The sequence below is a fragment of the Falco naumanni genome, chromosome 12 (genome assembly GCF_017639655.2).
Source record: "Falco naumanni isolate bFalNau1 chromosome 12, bFalNau1.pat, whole genome shotgun sequence".
Classification (NCBI taxonomy): domain Eukaryota; kingdom Metazoa; phylum Chordata; class Aves; order Falconiformes; family Falconidae; genus Falco; species Falco naumanni.
The window spans coordinates 25,946,623-25,966,883 of record NC_054065.1 but is presented as its reverse complement, the minus strand read 5'-3'; the positions used below and the strand labels follow the sequence as shown (position 1 = coordinate 25,966,883).

The window sequence follows — 20,261 nt, the reverse complement described above, 5'->3', positions numbered from 1 at the left end:
TACTACTGCACAGCTCTTTACTGTTCATCTGACTGGAGGATTATATTCATTAGTATTCGGTTACAGACTAATACCAAGATTTTCAGAAGCAAATGTACAATTTAGAGTATTTTGATATCCTGTACAAACCTGTTTTTTTAGATACCCAACACACTCTCTGAAATAATAAAAATAAAAGAATCCTTACTTATTTCTAGGTATCAAAATAGAGCATTCAAAGGTAGCATAACATTTGCTAAATGAACTACTAACACTGTATCTGAAGTTTTCATTCTACAGAAGTTAGTGATGTTTGAGAATATTTCCTTTTGCCTTATGTAAATGTACTTTGCGAGTCTTATGTACTATATTACTGGATATGTGCATAAATATTTCCCTTCCTGTCATCTATCTCTCATCTACATTCCTATACATGCTTGAATGGACACTCAGGAGTAACATGTATCACTCAAACCTGGCCTTTGTCATTTAATTACATCTAAACTTTCTTTTTCATCTCAAGGACTTGTTTTCATTCTGACAGTAATACAGGACTCATCACTCCACGAAGGGTAAGGACAGACCAAATGCATCTACTTGCTTTAACTTGTGCCCAGGCTGATATTGCTGTCAATTAAACTTCCACTGAGTGACTGATACTAAAAGCTCATTACAATGAAGACACCAAGGTAGTGTTTCACTTCTTTAACTATATTATCTCACTTGTTACCTTTGTCTTCCAAATTCTCTTCTCATATCCACTTTTCATATAATTCAGTAACCTATTCATCAGGCACTGCTGCTTTGGCTTGTACAGTAACAAACATTATGAGCTCCTACTGTTGACCAGAACCTCTTCAGATTGATGCAATGCAAACATACATCTTCTTCAACCTATTTCAACCCACCGGGTTTCTTACTGATCAGTTTCCACCCAAGTGGAAGCTGAGTGCGCCTGCACGCACCAAATCTCGTATGACTTTTTTCCCCTCCTGTGCATTCTGCCAGTTTCCCAAAGGCAACCAACGATACCTAGCACACATTCCAAACATACCTCTTAATACTGGTCCCCTCACCTAAAACAAAAATTTCACACCTCCTATACTACCCTCTCTTTAAATAATCACCACTGACAGATAGGACCAGATACGGGCCAGGATCTTAAGATTTCTCAGGTACACCAAGACTGGTTATTTTCTGTGGGAAGACCACCACAACGGAGAACACCACCATGCTCCTACTCCGTCAAGTCCGGGTGGAGCAGAGGAAGAGCAGAAAGATGTTTAAACAGCACAAAGGAAGATACAAACAATCAACTCGGGAGGCACCAAGGGCACACGACGACAGCCCCGCTCAGTCGCAACACAAAGCAAAACCAGAGGAAAACAGCAACGCCGGGGACCACCTTCGAGGTGCAAACAAAGAGCCAAGTACGGCTGACTCCCAGGCGGCGAGCCGGGGTCGAGTGCCAGGCAGTTAGAGAGCCCAGGGGTGGGTGCCCCGACCCCGGCACCGGGGTGCCAGCGCGGGGGCTGGGCGGCCCGGCCCGCAGCCCGCGGGGGCCGGAGGCCTCTCCCCGCGGGGGCCCGACGCCAAGCGCCCGTGCGCGCCCGCAGCCGCCGGCTCCAGCCAAGTACATATAAGGGCAGCCCGGCCCGGCCCGCCCAGCAACGCGGGGAAGGGGCTGCCCGGCCGCCGACCCCGCGGGAGGCCCGGGCCGCGGGCGGGCTGGGGCGACGTGGAGCCCAGCGCGCCGGACCCGCCCCGGCAGCGCCGCACGGAGGAGCCTGAGGCGCGGGCAGGCGGCGGGGACGGCCCGGCGCTGGGGACGGCCGCGGCCCGCCCACCCCTCGGGTACCTGGCCCGGGCGGCAGGGCAGGCCGGGCCGCCGCCAGGTGCCGGGGAGAGGCGGCCGCGGGGGGGGGCGGCGGGCGGGGGACGGGGCGCGGCGGGGGGAGGCCCGGCGCGGCACTCACGTTCTCCGTGTCCCGCTCGTTGACGGTGGGCAGCGGCGTCCGAGTGGACATCTTGTGGGCCGCGGCGGCGCCGCGCCCGGCGCGCTGAGGGGAAGGCCGCCCGCTCTGTTTAGGCCGCGGCGGAGGCCGCCGGCCGCCCCCGCCGGCAGCCGGGCGCACACGGCGGGACGCGGGCCTCCTGCCGCGCTGCCGGCCCCGCTAGGCGCCCGGCGCCATGGCCTCGCCCGCCCGGCCGCCCCTCCGCCCGCCTCGCCGCCGCCGGGCTCCGCGCAGCTCGGCCGCCGGCTCCTCCTCCCTCCTGCCCGCTCAGGTGAGCGGCCGGCAGCGCAGGGGGGCCGCGGCGCCTCCTCGCAGCATCCGGCGGCACCGACTCCTCCTCCTGCCGCCGCTGCCCCGCGCTCCCTTCCCCGTCTCTCCCCTCCTCCCCCTCCTCCTCCCCCTCCCCGCCCAGCCGCGCCGGGCCCGGCCCCGCCGGCCAGGCTCCGCCGCCCCGCGCCGCAGGAAGCGCCGGGCGGTGCGGGCGGGCGCGGCAAACGCGGGCGGGCGGGCTCCGCCGGTGCCGCCGTCCCTCCCGCCGCGGCACCCGTGACGGGTGGCGCCGCGCCGGGCCCGGCGAGGGCGGGAGCCGGCCGGGAGGGCGCGCTGGGCCCGGGCCCGCGGTGAAGCGGGCCGGGGCAGGTGTGCGGCTTCGTGAGGGGGGGCGGGCGGCCCGCTGTCCCTGCCTCAGGGCCCGCCGGCGAGGCCGGCCGCACCCCTCAGGCTGCCGAGATGGTGGGCCCGGGCGGAGGCCGGCGGGGCTCGGGCGGTCAGTCAGTCAGTCGCCCGGGGAGCCCACAGCATGAGGGACGCGGGACGGGGCCCGTGTGGGGGCCTGCTCCATCTTGGCGAGTGGGTTACCACAGGGACTCGGCCTTGGAAGGGGCGGTGGGGCAGCCCGGCCTGCCTCCGTCACAGCGCGGAGGCCGCTGGCCTCAGACCTGGTGGAGGGTGGTGAAACCCAGGGTGCACGGAGCCCAGCGTACACGGCGTGGTTTATCTGCACGCCCGCACCAGCCTCCCTTACCCGCTCAAAGCTGGGAGCAGATCAACAAGACTGTGAGACATGTCCATCTGCTCATGCCTGACCGGCACACAGTCCTCGAACACTTAAACCGATGACCTCATGTGCTTAAAATTAGAACCATACACATATTTTTGTCTTTGAGAAGTTACTAGTGTTTATATGGCAGCAGTGTTTGCTATAAAACCAGTCGAACCCTTCAATAATCTGTAAAAAAAAACCCCAACAAACTAACAAAAAAAACCCTGCACCAAAACCAGAAGACAAGCAATGTGCCTGGATTTCCACTGCGATACCTTGACAGATTTTTGTAGCTGGGGCTGTGAACATCTTCAGAAATGCTGTGAATGCAGTCCTTGTTCTGAAAGACCTTCCTTACGAAAAACACTTTGGAAGGCACTTGGTGGGTTGTATGTCTTGTCTCCAGGAAGCCTTTGTGTGCTTGTGAAAGGGCATGCACTCTTATTTATTACTTTTATTTATAGATTATGTATATATCTCCATATGTGTGCTTATATTTGTAGGTGAACACACTAAATAGAGTATATTTAGTTCTGGCTGTGTTAGTGCTGGTGTGATACAAGAGGTGTCCCCAGCTCCTCAGCACTGGTCAACTGATGGTGGAGTTTTCCAGATGTTTGGGAAAGCAGCTCTTTCCCTGTAGCTGATGCAGAGAACATCCCCGCATTGTATGAGCAGTGTGACTGGAATCGCTCTTTGCACATTCAGCACCATGTTGCTCTGAGCATGCATGATTTGCCTGTCTGGAAAGGTAGAGGTTCCCACCTAGTCCTCAGCTCAAAGCCTCCCAAATCCTTGCAAGGGCCTCTGTGAGCTCCTAGTTCTCTTCTCACACAGCTGGCACTACCGACTGCGAGGGAATGTCAGGGTTCTTCATTCTTCTGGGAACAAAATAATCCAAGAATTGGTTTACTCAGGGTAAACAGCCATGGTCTAGCTAGCATGCCAAAACAAGTTTGTTGACAAACTGGATATTAACCCAGTTTGGTTGCTTAGCTCATCAAAGTGCATTCACTTTTATCCCAAATAAGAACAAGGCTGTGTCTGGGGCTCTGCGTGGGGCCTGACTCTGCAACCCTTACTTGGTCAAAACTCCCACTGATGCAAGCCCGTCGTGGTAAGGATTTGTGTATGTGCTAGTGGTTGGAGGAGAAAGGAGTATAAACTCATATGTCTTCTAAATGTGTTTCATGGCACCAATGACTAAGAGAAAGCTTAGAAACACTTCCTGCCCTAGAATTTGAATATGTTTTGGTCAGTAATGTGTAGGAAAATGCTGGCTCATCAGAAATTAAAAACATAATAATGTAATAATTCTTGTTATCTGAAGATCTGCTTTGCAGTTGTTTTGGTCATGGTTGTTACTGTTATCATCTTTCAGACTAATAAGGTCACTCATTCATTTAATAGCTCAGTTTAATTTTGTTTGGCTATTACTACAGGCCTCTTGTCTCCCTCGACTAAGAAAATGCAGGGATGATGACTGAGGAGCTGCATGGCAGAGAGAGTGGCCACAGAGATTGTCCCATCGTCCCCCAGCCGCTCTCCAAAGAGACAAAACAGGAGATGGGCAATGGGCTGAGCACAAAAATGGCCTGCAAGAAGGATGCTCCAAACCCTCTGAGACCTACACTAAAATATACAGAAAGTTATTGCTGCTTCAAGTGTCACAAAGTCCTGCTTGGTGCCCAGCGTGAGTCACAGAGCACAAAGCAGGGCTCGGATGGTGGCGGCAGTGCAGCCCCTGCAGCTGCAGAAGGGTGCAAACAGCAGGCAGCAAGGGGAAGGCTGTCATTTTGGGAAGGCAGGAGCCGGCAGGAGTGTTTTGTTTGGGATCCACGTTTTGAGGGGCTGGAGGAAACCTTGACTCCTCACATCTTGACTCCTCACATCAGAAATGAAAAGGACCGGCTGCTGTCAGTAGAAAGCCCTGGGTAGTGGTTGTGATCTTTTACCCTGATCTCTGAGAAACCTGCACAGGCCTGTGCTCATGCCTGGGTGAATACCCAGTTGCTTTGTTTTTTCAGGCAAAGGGAAAGGATGCAGAGCACAAGACTTAAGCTCTTACACCATTATTATTCTGAAATGTGCTCATTCTCTGCATTTTTGCCAGAAATGACATGTTTATTTATGATTAAACAACTTCGTTTAGTGAGGAAACTACGGTGTCAGTCAGCTTTGTAGGCACTTGTCCCTCCCGAGGGGAGCTCCAGCAGTGAGTCAGCTGCAGCTCCCCAGCACACAGGCAGAACGGACTCGTTGCTTTGTGCCTTGTGGAAGACAAGCCCATATGCCTCCTTCTCCACGAAGCCAGCTGGCTGGTGCTTAGGCCACTTTTCTTCTTGGTTGCAAGGATGTGCTGGGTGGGAGCAGTGCAGCCAGGCAAGCGCAGAAACCCCGAGCCCTCAGGCTCAGCACAAGGCTGGTTTCCCAGCTCCAGCACTCCCTCCGGACCCACCTCAGATGATCTGTAGTTCATTTAGTGACTGGCTCAGACTCCAGCACTGGGAGGGTGGATGTTCCACCATCTTAAGAGTAACTGAATCCCGTCCACAACTGTAGTAGTGATTTCAGACACTGACTTGAACAAAATATTTTCCCACAATTTTAAAATTTAAACCTCAACGGCAAAAGTGTGAGAGGCTCAGAAATAATGCAGGAACAGGTGACCATGAGATGTGAATAAAACAGAGCAAAATCTTGGTCTCTATTGCCTTTCATTGCACCAGGACATGTGTTGCAGAAAATGAAATGAAAGACCTGGCAAATATTTGAGAGTAATATACCTCCAGCTGCATGCACATAATAAGACTGCAATAGCATTAAGGACTCCCGAGGTCATTACAGACTACAGATACAGGGCTCCTTGGATTATTTGCTTTCATGAGGGACGCAGGACAAAATGATATGTACTCTGAATATATGTAGTCTTTGTAAATATATTATTAGTTATAGTCAAGATTCTGATACTGCCGTAAGTATCGTTAGAAAGTAAAATCTTGGTGAAAAGTTAAATAACATATCATTTGGGGGAAATACTTTAAGCCTCCAAACAAAGGAGGTTGTTGGGTTTTTTCCATTTTAATAGGGACATGCCTCTTACGAATACTCTTGTCATGTATATTCAAAAAAAAGTTTAAATATGTTTAACAGGCCAGAACTTGTCTCAAGGTCAATTGTACTGAAATTTATCCCTAAATGTAGTTAAGTTTAGGTCTTCACATTTCCTGGGTAGCTGCAGATTTTTATAGTTTTGATGCCATTGTGAGAAACTTCCATAAGAGTGTCCATGTAAGAACTTCATATGAAAACAGTAAATAAAAGCAGCATTTGTCACTGATCAGCCTGGATCTCTGGGAGGAGTATAACAGAATCATACAGAGCTTTACTGCACACCTCCAAGGCCTCTGAAACGGTATCAGCAAATTTATTTCACAGAAGGAAGACTAGCTCTAAAAATCATAGGTTGCCAATGGTCTGAAGAAGTTAGTAATGACATTTGCTTTGTCCCTGAGCGTGCCTCTGATTATTAGGCATTATATATTGGTCCTACATTGCTAAAGATCTCTGTACTGGCTCTTAATAATCATTGCTAAAAATAATTAGTTTCGATTGTTTCCTTCAGCTTTGATATCTCATCTTTCTTTTGACGCCCCCAGTCTCTACAGCCACAGCCAACTTCTTCCCACATCTGAAGAGTTTCAAAAAGGAAACTAGCAAGCCACCGTAGTGCTGAGGTAGAACCACAATGAAACCTGGGGCAATGGCAACTGCATGAATTTCAGCCCTTGTTTTCATCTGCTGCAGTCTTTTTTTGACTCTTGTGGCATTCAGTAGTGGTTTCAAACTTGCTTTTTAAAATTCTCATTTTCTTTTTTTCCTTTTCGTAGCTTGAGTTTAGATTAAGTATATTGCTAGAGGAGGTAAGGCTTGGGTAATTTTCATGCATCAGCACTGACAGTATCTTTTTTGATACTTTTTTCGAAATACTAACACTCTTAGAAAAGACTATGTATCAGAGGGTAATAGCAACAAAAACATAGCGTAACATGTTGAAAATACCTGTAACCTACTGCAGTATCTTGGTACCCTTTTTACCTGAAAATATTTGTTATGAAGGCATGTTAAAGAGTAAAGTGACCATTTAAATACTTACAGGTACTTACAGGATTTCTATCACAGCTGTATCTGAGATATCACATAAGATGTAACACACCACTGCCACTGCATTAGAACTGTGAACCTGGGAAGCTTCTCTAGCTGTTGCTCAGCTGTAGACCAGTGGTGCAGAGGGACTAAATATCCTGTCCAGGAACAGAGAGGAAGCCAGGGACAAAGGAGACAGCAGACTCTCTATAAGTAGTCCTTCGGGACCCTCTGGGTACAGATTTAAAACCAGCTTTAGATAACCCCAGGAGAAGGGGCAGGATGGCAGAAAGCCTGCAACAAGATGCCTGGTGATCTGCCATTGATCTTCAGAGGGCCATCAGAGACCAGGAGTGGGGGAAGAGTTGGGAAAGGCAATTAACCTAAGTGGTCACAGATGTTCTCACTCTGCATCTGCCCTCTGCAGACTTCAGTGGTGTGGTTTCTGTGGAAACAGAAACTGTGCTAAATGGAGCTGCTATCCCTGGCAGGATCTAATTTTTCCAAAGATGTATTCTACAGTAGTGCAACAAGAGCTTGTTGATGCAGAAAGGTGCAAAGCTATGCTGCAGCAGCGTTGCATGTTCTGATGCAAACCAGAACAGCTTTTGATCCAGGAATAATGTCAGGGTCTGATATGAGGTAACCCAATAAATGATTCTGTGGCAGGGAAGTCTCTAACTGTTGCAAAGACCCTACATAATTGTCAGTGAGTGCAGGGTCAGTCCCAACAGTCTTTCCTCCCCCCCATTTGAAGGTGACTAAGGAACGAAAGATTTCATGTAAACTCCTGACTGCAACATTTAAGCATATATGTGTGTCTGTGTGAATGAATATTTTTTTACTTACTTCTATTTCATATTTTTATAATATCTTGTTTGGTTCAGATACCTTGTTAAGTGGACTAGGTTGCATTTTACTGAGTCATTCTACCACTTTAGAGGCTTAAAATAGCTTGGGATGTTGGGTACTTTTTTTTTTTTATCTCCCCTCCGAATGCCCCCCCCCAAAAAAAAACCCCAAAAAACCAACAACAAACAAACAAACAAAAAAGCAGTCTCCCTGTTTTGTTTTCTGCTGACTGCACTGAGCTGGCAGAATAACCTTAAAGATAATTGACAAAATGACAGGATAGAAGAAAATGTTGGAAGGGAAGAACTGACACAGGCATTCCTGGACTTTTTAACAGTTAAACCACAATGGCCTGTTCAAGTGAACACATTACTCCCGCAAGAGAAAGTAAATTTTATCCCTTCCAGAATTTGTATGCAGAACAAAATGTCAAAGAAACACTTACTGCCAAGAGTTGTACTGACTGTGTTTTGAAGCAGACTGAAGGCTAAGCTGAAATCTGTCCTGCCGCCTTGGAGGTTGTCAGAAGCAAAGAGAGGCCATCTGAGCCAGAGCTGGCTGTAACCTTGGCTGCACAATAACCATCAACGTTTACTTAAAAAAGGATGGATTCTAGAGATCTCCTTTAAAGAGTCCTAAGAGGGTGTGAAATGACCAAGGGAGAATGATCGGCAGGAGGGTTTGCTTTGCGTGGACTCAGTGACTGCGCAGGAACAACACCCCAAAGTCAGGCGCTGGGAGAGGGGAGAGGAGAGAGGGGAGAGGACTTTACTCTGGGTTACCTGGTCACCCCCGAGATGTGACAACTGAACGTACGGGGCTATACCCTGCCACCATCATCTTGCAAAACCACATCATCTTGCTTTCCCAGCCTGTGAAGGGAAGGTGCCTGGGAAGAGACAGGAGAATGTTGCAAACAAGAAAAGAAGCACGTTGTCACATTTTACTTTTTAAGTTAGCCAGAGAAATAAGAAACAATGTCAACCCAATTTTCAGAATGAGCTAAAAATAAACCGAAGGGTTTATTTTTGGATGTACCATGTTATCCAGTAGCAGCTCAGCTTTACAGCATGTAGGAATAGGATCCAGATTCTGATTTTGGTTATATTGCTGGAAGTTTTCCATTGGCTTCAAAGATAATTAGTAGTTTCACCAAAGTAATTTGATCAGAATTTGGCCATAGATCTATTGTTCCTTGATGTGATGCACTTCCACGTAAGTTTTAGTGGAAAAATAATTATTTAAAAAAAAAAAATAGAAGCAACATACTTCACAGTTTTTTGAGGTTTAAATGATTTTAAGTGTGTTCAGAATGAACAGTGCTATATGTATGCTAAGCATTATTATGCATTATATAAATGCATAATATCAGGCATGCTATTTTAGTCTTTGCCCACAGCACAATAATGACGTTTCTGCAGTAGGATGAAATGCAACACTATATTTAATAAAGGTTATGGATTACGTTTGTATTTCATGTTGTTAGGTGATATGCTGCTTCTGATTATCTAGATCACTGTTCAAATCTGGCAGGGGGTCACCATGTCCTCCTCTCTGACACCTGGCATGCTTCTGCTGCTAAAGGGAAAATTGTTCCCCTCTGTAACTCATCAACACCGCTGAAAATGCTCTGTGATGGTGCCAGCATTTACAGGGGTGAAAAAAATACCAGTCTTTATTCTGGGATAACCTATTCAAAACTCAACTAAGCAGTGTTGGTAATAGTGACGTAAAATGAATTAAGAACATATAGCTAAAATGCTGTCAAGTCCAGCACTCCAGCACCTTTTAGGGGCACTAAAAAGCTAACTAAAATATCTGAGAAGAAGCTTAGTAAGGTAATGGATTACTTAATATAATAGTTCCTTTTTTTAACAGAGATCTGGGATGGTTGCAATGAAGTATGGGACAGAAGATCTCATTGGAGTACCAAAACATTTCCCAGTATGGTTTGCAAGTCCATCTTTGAGAACACTGAAGTTTATTTCAGTTGCAAAACTGAAATACATATGTAGAAATTTTTCAGGTTAGATTTGTGTCTCAAGCTTAACTTTTGGCACTGCTCCTGTATTGCCAGTATCTGCCTCACAGAAGTACATTGAAAATCCACCTGATCAAATCTTAAGGCCTTCTGGACAGTTTTTATTGAGCTCTTACTAGAAACAGTGTGCAGTAGTTCAAATCCTGATGGATAAAATACAGCTGAGCACTCACCCTTCCCTCTGATTTCCATAGCAGTTGTTGCTGAGTAAGAACTGGATGCGTCTCCTGCTCCTGCGTCAGGACTGCTGACATGAACAAGTGGGAGGAGGATCAAGCTCCAGCAAGGACAGGCTTCAGAAGCTGGTCCATTCTTCTTTCACACGGATGGGAGTGTCACAGCGCACTTTCCTGCCTAATCAGTCTCAACCCAGCCTTGCACAACTCAGCCTGTTTTAAGCTTTTAACCAGGGTGTAGGAGTTCAGAAAAAAAACCACCTCCCTTCCCCCAAGAAAAATGTAATTGCAAGGATTTGTTTTGATGTAGCATGTACAGTAAACTTGAATCGCTGTAAGTGAACCACACATTTGTGCGACTATTTTTTCCTTCCCTAATTTTCATTCCTAGTTAGCTATTCATTTTATTTACCTCCTTGACTGGATCTGACTCCCAGTAAGGCTCGCAGTGGAGCTGCCAAAGCCATGATCCCCAGGGCTGTAAGAGAGATCCTCTCTGTTGACTCTGCTGGGGCTATCCCAGTATATACCAGCAGACAGTCTGGTCCCCATCATCATTAATGCAGACAGCCTTCCATATGACTCATCTTATGGGCCAAAGCAAATGTTAATGCACAGTAGTAATATCAAAATAGCACACGGGGATAGGTTCCACTCTCCTTGTAATTGTGTTACTTATTCTCTATAACACTTATTTGTTTTAATACTCAGAGAGATCAGGAGCCTGGAGCATTTAAGGCGTCCTACAAACAGAAGCCTCAATGTTACATGATCTGCACAAGAAACCAGGCATATATGCAACTTCAGTGTCAAGATCATGGTCCTTACAAGTTCTCTAGACCTCTGGTGAAGCCAACACAGAAGCTTCAAATTTATTCTTCTGTTAACAAGGTCAGAATATGGATCTTGGTTATCATTGTTGCCAGTACATAGCATGCCAAGATGTGGAGGACAAATGGAAAAGCAGTCTAAAATTCAAATTATGCAATAAATGGGCATAGCAAATAGCAAAGCAAGAATGGAATACCAAGGGACAAAGCCAAGAAAATGATTGTTCAGTTTAGCGAAGATGGTCCAACAAAACTGACTAATATTTAACAATTACGTACTCACTGTAGAGTCATTTGTTGTGACCAGCAATAAGAAAATGAACGTCTAAAGAAATATACGGATTGTCCCCCTTAATATAGCTTCAAAACAATACCATCAATGAATATGGGAATTCCTTGACAAGATGAAAAGGAATATAATCCTACCTCCGGTACTTATACAGACTCTTTTACCATGGCACCTGAACATCTTTCTCATAATAGTCCTCATATTCCATGCAATTGGGAAGCTTTAGAGCTGGCCCAGAGCAGCAGGCATCCTTGGGAGGGGGTAGGCTGCCAGGGGTGGCACAGCCGGGATGGGTTGTCCTCGCCTGAGTGACTGATCCCTACCTCCTACTAGCACAGCTGCTGGAACCATCACCCAGCAGCAGCTCTCCAGGGCTTCCCCATCCCACCCCACCCCACCCCACCCCACCCCATCCCATCCCATCCCATCCCATCCCATCTCATCCCATCCCATCCCATCCCATCCCATCCCATCCCATCCCATCCCATCCCATCCCATCCCATCCCATCCCATCCCATCCCATCCCATCCCATCCCATCCTTCTCTTCATGTTTACTTCTTGTTTCCCTGCAGCAGGACTACGCTGTGATCTCAGCCTCCTTCTGCTCTATTCCCAGAGCACAGAAGATTTGGAGAGAAGTCTGTGAGTGCTGCTTCTCTGGGGAAAGGGAGAGCTGTTGCTTTTTGGAGAGAGAAAGTAAACTCTTACTCTTCCTGTCCCCATCTGCATTTCACTGATCTTACCAGCCCTCCTCCCTTCAGACATGCTCAGTGCAACTACAAAATTCTTTTTTACCCAGCTGTCTCGGGATTCTTGGGAAATCTTATGCCCTTCATGCTAATGGGAACAGAAGCATGAAAGAATAAATGAGGCTATCCAGAAAGTCTACAGTAGAGAGACCCAAAAAATGAATCTTCTCACATGCAGGCTGTTACCTTAGCTACCGAGACTCTTTTTGCAGAGCTGTACTTTCTATATGTTAATCCAGGCTTCTCTTTTCTTTTTCTCATATTTTTGGGTCTTGAGTTCATTAAGAATGTTTTCTTGCTTCCTCCGACAATGTTGATCAACAGAAATTCATTTGCAAGTGTATCTAGGTAGCGAGAAACTTCTGCAAATATTTGTGCAAATGTTCTTCCAGTTCACTAACTGCATGCTTTGACCATCTTGAAACCTTCCTGTGGGTTGGAAAGCCATACAGACAGGGGTTAGAAATGGTGCCATCTGACAAATCAGGCCAAACTATAGGCAGCTGGTATTCTAAGCAGTCGCCCTAATGCATAATTCATGAGCGAGCCGTTGGCTGCAATATGTTTTAGCCATTTATCAAATAATAACAAGCACCAAAGGCTAGATCCTGTGAATGGATTAATGGGGCTGATTCCTGCACCTTGGTATGAGGAATGTGTCTTGAGGCCCGTGTTTATGGAGCTACAAATTTGTTCTTTGATCTCTTACCAATAATAAGACTAAAGGAATGCAATTTTTGTCATTAATATTTTGCTTAATGTTAGTCTAGGGAAAGGTTGTTAGTATTCTATAGCTATCTCATCAGTCTCAAGGGACATGTCATATACATTAAAGGATACAAATAAATAATTAGCATAAAAACTTCCTAATCCTAAAGTCAAATATTAACATCCTTCCTTATTTTTTTTCTTTTCTTCCTTTTTTTTTTTTTTTTTTTGGCTTATGGTGAATTCTTAAAGAACCTAAGGCTGAAAGGCTGAGAGTGGTAGAATTTTGGCCAGAGATTACAAAAATAATGAGATAGCCATATGCCTGCCTGTCTGTGCCAGATTTCAGGCATATAAATCCACAGTAAACTCAAAAGTTAAATATGCAGGGAAATGCTTTATGATGTGACATAGTCCTGGAGTTTGCTCTGAACAAAAGAAAGTTCAATACCTAGTACCTATAAAACAAGAATTTTTGGAGGATAAAACATATTCTTCTCTGGATTAAAGCTGCTCCTTTCTAAAAGTCTGTAAAAAAACCTAATTGCCATTTATAGAAACAATTTGGTTTATATAATCCTTTCAAATATGCCTATTTAATTATTTTTGAAATTGAATATTGTTAGATGTTTCTGAAACTGAGTTATGAACCTGTACATAAAACCTTGTAGCAAAAGCTCTGTTTTCACCTTGCAGCATTAGCATTTAGAGCATTTTAAAAGGTACAATAGTGCCGCACGTTCAAAGCAATTCCAAATTCCAATTAAAGAGTAACATCATGTTAAACAGTTATAAAGTTAAATATATGTGCATAATTTATTAGGTATAGCATAATTTTTTTTTCAAATGTCTACACACATCTGAAAATGGTACTTATAACTATATATTCATACCTGTATGCATAACAAACTGCACACCTGTAGATAGACTAGGTACAGGCATATAGATAGTTCAGATACATTCCCAAGTCATCTTCAGTTTTGTAATGTGATCTGAAATGTAATTTCAGATACTAACACAGCGGGAAAGAACGTGATCTTTCATAACAATGAAGCAATTGTTTATCTTCTCCTTCCCATTTTGTTGCAGGTATTAGACATTTTGGGTTACTTATTACCATGAGATAATTCATGCCAGTCTGCTGAAGGCACAAGCAAGGCAAAGTGTTTCCTAATTCCCAGAAGGCGTGTGTTATCTTGTGGTGTCACACATTGCAGTGTGACATTTCTTCTTGATACCGGTAAATGGACCGTACTGTATCCAGGATATAGCTTTTTGCTTCCGTTAAAATCTCACTTGTAGTTCCCTGCTTGCAAAATACTTCATCAAGCTGGATAGTACAGAACAAAAAAATCACGGAGTGCATGTAGCACTGCAATTTTAATGAAATCCAGAGAAAGACTAAACAGAAACGTACGACTGCTAAAAAGCTAAGGGGCTGGCATTTAGGTGAAAGTTGCTGTCTTTACTCTTGTGTGGGGGGGAAAGCATATTGATAATCTCGTGCTACCGATGGGCAACAGTGTGTGGATAGCTGTGTTAAAATAAATCGTGAACATAATGGAAACGTATTATTGCTAACTCTTTTCAGGATGTTGCTGTCGGAGCCTGACTATAACAAGGTTTCCTAATTTCAGTCAGAAAATCAGGTGAAGAGCCTTGTGCAAGTCTTCTCCTCCCTGGCTGCCTGTATTCAGTGCTCTCAGTCAGGAACACATCCAGGATGCATCCCAGTTTTCAGACGGCCTCTAGTACTGTCGGCTCTGCAGTCAGTCACTTAGAAAGATGGGCAAATCTGTGTGGTGGGCAGCCATGTTGCATCACCTCAACCACCTTCTGGGCCCAGAATAAGTTCTGACTTATTTTTCCACACATTGGTTTACTCTGAGGTGGAGATTCTCCGTGCTGCTAATGTCTGCTCAAGGGAGATGTAAAATCTCCCTTCTACGAGATGCAGGAGCAGAAAATAGAGGAAGACAAGCCCCAGAATCCATCACTAATTTCTGATTGCAGCATATTTTTCTCAGTTCCCCATAGCAGAGTCTCATTTCACTACTTTCAACTCTTCATTTGAGTTTAAAGTCCACTGAGATCAATATACAATGAAAGTGGACATGAGAGTACAGATCAATGATGGAACATAGAGAGTGAAACAAGGATGGAAACATGGAGAGTGAAAATGATGGAACAGACAGTGAAAAGGGTCTACTAATTATGGCACTTGGGGACTTCTTTCAGAAACTAAGGTTCTTCCAGATTCCCTCTAGAAAGACATCTGCAGCCACTGGGCGCCTACACTTTGTGTCAATAATTTATTGTATACTGCCGATGAGGCAATACAGCCCTTTCTTTATGTACAATTAGCTGTTACACTTGCAAATAAATTCATGCATATCATATTATAAACGTGATCTTTAAACCCCAAATTCTTCTGTGTTACAGAATCATCAACAGAGGAACCTCTTTCTTCTGTTAAATGGGGACATTCTCCACAGGGAAATCACATATACCATAGGAATGATCATGACCCCGGTTATCTTCTAAATACGGTCACAAATCATCTTTTCCTTTTTGTTGGTAAAAATCCCCCATATTATTTTGGAACATTAACAGGCAAACATTTAGCAATAGCTTTTGGTGCTTCAAATGCTTTCCTTCAAGAAAAAGGAGGAAAAGACATTTGGACTGGAGGGAACTGGGGAGGCATGCTGACTTGAACACAGTTAGCTGCAGTAGCATGACCAACATGAAAAACAGATTTTTTGCTTGTGGTTTTCTTTTTCCCCAAAGTTGTCTGTGGGACTAGCTCCCCTACAGATGCATTTCTTAAGATGACAGCCTCTGCTTTGCGTCTGTTACATACAGACCTGAACATGGGCTCTGAAGTTTGAAATTGGATTTCCAGTCAGTCAGAGTTCAAGGAACACTTGGCATTTTGGCTCGGCTTCATAGCTAATTACATGGGGCAAAATCCCAGCTGTCTTGAAGTCAATGGCACAAATCCCTCTGGTTTCGGTGGGGCAAGAATGTCACCCCTTGCAGTTTAGAGGACAACTACAAAACCAAAAGAACTATGATTCTGACCATACTGTGTTTATATCATCTTTATTCATGCCCATGCTCATCATGTCATCAGTCTACTGGATCTATCCATTTCCCTTACTATACATTTGTAAAGGTTTCCCTGCCTGCCTCTTTCTGGAGTTCCTGTGATCTGTTCAAGGGGTGTGATCTTCAAACGCAAGAGACAGAAAGACCACTAGGAAGTCCATGAACTTGGATAAAATGCTGATAGCGTTCTGGAATTTAAATTCCAAATCCCAATGGAGTCACAAGGCAGATTCCATTTATTTTAATTGTCATTACATCAGTTCTTTTTAGTGCTTAAGGAGTACTGGACACCATCAGATAAGATGTGCCAAAAGTGTTCGTCAGAACAATTTGGCAATAAACTTCTGTGTAGCTATAATCTTTTTTTTTTTTTTTTTATCAGCACATCTTCCTCAAATATTCCTGGCTATATATGGTATGAACTTTTTGCCTTTATTCAGCAATTTCCTTTTCAATTTCTCTTTTTTCTTAAGGCAGCCTGTACTAGGACAACATGAAAAAATTCTGGAGTGTGATCCAGTCCCTTGCATTCATATCTGATAAACAGATGGTTCTGTGAACTTCAGGCAGCAGAGGAATATCATCACATTTATGGTTTTAGTGATAATGCAGACAGTTACTCCAAAACATCATATGTTACACCAATATTTTGCACCAACTGAGTAATGTGGAGCATTCTGCTAAGGCTCCTCAGTGTGCTTTTTCACAGCTGGGATGCTGTCAGCCCAAAGACAATGCCTGCAGCAAGGAGCCCCGCGCTCCCACAGACGCTCAGCTCACTCGAGGCTGGATGGCAGCCAAAAGGCTCCTCAAACATTTTCCATGGGCTACATGCTAATGTATATTGCCTATGCGTTAGTTCTTTCTAATGGCAGGATGGTTTGCAGCATAGCTGCTGGGCTGGCTTGGAGTCCACTCTGGAGGTGCAAAGGCAGAGGTCCCCTCTGTAGAATTAACGGTGTTTTCTATGCCAGCTATGCATTTACACACAGATACTGTGTTGTGTTACTTTGTTTGCTCAAAGCTCGTTAAACTATGTGGTGTTTGAATAGACCCCAGCCGTGATGGTTTATAGCATCCTCCTTGCTGCCCACTGTTGTAGCTCTGACCTTGTTTGACCGAACAGTGTGGTGTTCAGGGAAGACAGCCTCCAGTGTGATGAGACAGCCCTGTATTCTGCATGTGATGGTTTCTCTGGCAGCATGCCATGGGATGGCCAGCATGAAGTATAGGAGCTGAGGGCCTGGAAATTAATGTCCCTGCTTCTTCTCTAGCTATGGGTTATGAAGAAACTGAGCAAGCACTTCAGAAGAGCATTTACCTGCAACAGCTGTGCCCAGTGCAGCACCACTTTGGGTGCAGCAGGGTAGAGGGGCCATCCTGGGGTCACCAACGAGAGCAGCTATTGCACGGAAGAGCTAAAAGTTCCACTCACGCCTGTGTCAGCAACAGGCACACACACAGAGAACTCCTCTCCAATTTCCACTCCGGACTGCTAATGGCTGTAGCAAGCCAGTTTTGCAATGGCTGATCAACTGTAGAGGTTGTTGTTATATAGGCATCTGTGATTTTGTGAGAAGGTTGCTGCTGTATCACTTATTTTTTATTAGTTTGTTAGTTGTGCTGCATTTCAAACAGTTTAGGAAAAGTCCTTACTGACAAATGGGCTTTATCAAATACCTTTAGCAGGTAACACGTTAATACTCTGAGTACTAATAACATAAAAAATAAGATGACCACAAAAAATTAAATCACATACCCCAGGTCACAGGTTCCTTCTTTGGTGAAGAGGTAATTTATGCACACCTAAGTTCCTTTCACGCCCTTCATGCAAAGACATCATCAGTGAGAATGGTTGTTTCTTAGTGGATTTTGACGTATGTCACTTCAGTGCTCCATATCATGACAGACGAAACACCTTGCCTTATGGTTCTCTGCTTTCTAACACTTTTTATCTGTTGGTTGGACAGGAGAAAACAGTGGTATAATTCTGAATGATGTGTTTGCAGAGTGCTATGAATACGCTCTGGAGTAGCTGAAGTCAGTAGGAACACCTGTGTAAAAGCTGATGTTTCTTAGCATCCTGAGTCAGTCATGCCAAGCGCCTGGTGGGTTTTGAACATTTTTGTGAGTGTAAGAGAAAGATGCTGAAGGACTGGGGGAACGGGAATTCAAGAGATCCTCTGGGCATGTGTAAGCCAAAGAGGACATGTTGGCGAGCTGCCTCCTGTGGTCAGGAGACCAGAAAATAGTTGGAGGGAAGGAGTGTCATGTAAGCAGGAATATGTGTTTGCATTTACTCATACTTGGAGTTAATGGCATGGAAGGATATTATGCCATTTACAGGTGGTACTGCAATGAAATTTTGCAGCTGAGTGGTATCAGAATAAGTTTATTTTGCGATAAATAATAACAGAAAATAAATGTAAAAGTATAGGTAGCACATTGTTTCTTGAAAAACAAGCCCCCGGTGAATTGACCTTTTGGTAACCAGGTAGGTAAGTAATAAAACAAGCAGACGGTGTAAATTAATGGAATACAAATCAGGACCTCCACTGGAAAAGTGCTAGAGGTTTGCAAACTACAGACCACTGGTTAAGAATGACCACTGTAGGTAATGCGTTTGTTCTCAACCACCTTCTGCAGGGTGGGACTGCACATTGCATGCTGTGGGAGGCCCCTCCAATCCCCCCCGAATGGTGTATCTACTCCAGAGTGCAGTACTTCGGGATGTAGTCATTCAAGTTGATTATAAAAGAAGTTAATCCATGACATTCCTCCCCTGCAATGCCTGTGTCAGGGCTCTTTCCAGGGCAATGAGCTCCATTTCACTCCTCTGAGGATTCTCCGGGAAATGCTTTAGGGCCTTCTATTGGGTTACGTCCAGTAGCTGCTGGAACAGATCCTTCTCTCGCTCTTTTTACTTTTTGAACTACATGTTGGCCATTCTGCCTGTACAGTACTTACTGCTTCAGGGTAACTGTGGCATCGAAAAGCCTAAAGCAGATTTTAAAAAAGAGAAAGGGATTTAATATTGTGCCTTCTTAATATCAGTCCTCATGCTAAATGCAACAAACCTGCTCCCTTAGCACTGCTTCTTCAGTTCACACTCTGGAGTCCAGATGAGGCAGTGAAGTGTAATACAAATTGCCTTTGCTTGCTGTAGGTCTTCATGTGGCAAAGATGAGATGCTTTGGAACATGGCAAGACAGGGGACAATTAGCTAAATAGCTGGGGTGGGGTGGGGGGCTGTGGTGGTTCATGTAAATAGAGGACATCGGTCAGCAGGTTAGCAATTCTGCTGTACCCCCGGTTCTCTTTGTACAGGAGGATATTGCAGCCTCAGGAATCAGAAAGAGCCTTGCAAGGGTCTTGTGCAAGAGAAAGGACTTTGTCATGATGGTGGCCCAGTGGCTTTAATATTCCTCCCTGTGCTGGGCTCTTGTGCAATTTTTAGCCCTGCTGATTTGTGCAGCATTGGCTGCTCTCATAAATCTCCTGACTGAATCCCAGTGCATACACAAGATCAAAGGAGCTTGCAGTGGGTTTTACGCTGTTTGTTTGGCTGTCTTCAGTGCCTGCGCTGCAGCCTTGAGTGCTCTGCAAATAGCTAACCACCACAAAATATTCAGAGCCTCTGCCTGCAATACTTCCAAAAAAGTGGCCCAGCTTGTCCTTGGGTAGTTCACCTGGAGGTCTCTAGCTTTGCCTTGGTAGAGTGGCCAGCACGGTGTAGTCGTTATTCCCTATTTGTCTTGGAAGTGTTCTCTAAAGGTGTCCGCATTCTGGTGGGTCTCCTGAGAGGCACCACAAAGGTCTGTCTGTATGAGTGCCAGTAAAACTTTATCTCTCAGAAAAAGCACACTATGGTGCTGGTAGATATTCTCCTTTAAAATAATAACCAGTAGCAAATTCACACATAGTATTCCAACCTGGGGTCTTTATAGACCCCAGAACTAACCCCATATGAAGTGCTGACCCCAAATCCTCTAGCTACTAATCTAAATCTCACCTGGAAACTTGGCAAGTCCCAGCCCTAACCACAACTTGCCAACACTTACACACCACGCAGCTGTGAGGTGTGAGGTTGCAGTGACCATGGCCTCTGCCTGAGCCCACGAGCTGCAGCAACAGTTGTAGGAAGGAGAGGTATGGAATATGGGGTGCTAAGTACAGAAATTCTGCAAGACCATTAAGATTTGTTTGCTTTTGCTAAGTTGTTCCTGATGGTCACTTTCTTATAAGCCTCGCATGATGCCTCTGCTTTCTGCTATGCTAGTTTTCATTTTACCTCTGAAAATTGCTTTCAGATAAGACGTGAT

General features: G+C 45.2%; 1 protein-coding gene across 8 annotated transcripts in view; it reads right to left on the bottom strand.

Moving 5' to 3' along the window:
- Positions 1 to 2,393, bottom strand: part of MARK1 (microtubule affinity regulating kinase 1) — a 62,482-nt gene extending 60,089 nt beyond the window's left edge. For 4 of the 8 annotated variants that reach the window (XM_040611901.1, XM_040611902.1, XM_040611903.1 and 1 more), the window contains exon 1: positions 1,956 to 2,382. In XM_040611901.1, the coding sequence (XP_040467835.1) occupies positions 1,956 to 2,006 (51 nt within the window). In that variant the 5' untranslated portion in view covers positions 2,007 to 2,382. Of the gene's footprint in view, positions 1 to 1,955 lie in introns of all 8 variants that reach the window. The other 4 variants (XM_040611900.1, XM_040611904.1, XM_040611906.1 and 1 more) reach the window with 2 other exon arrangements.
- Positions 2,394 to 20,261: the final 17,868 nt, after the last annotated feature.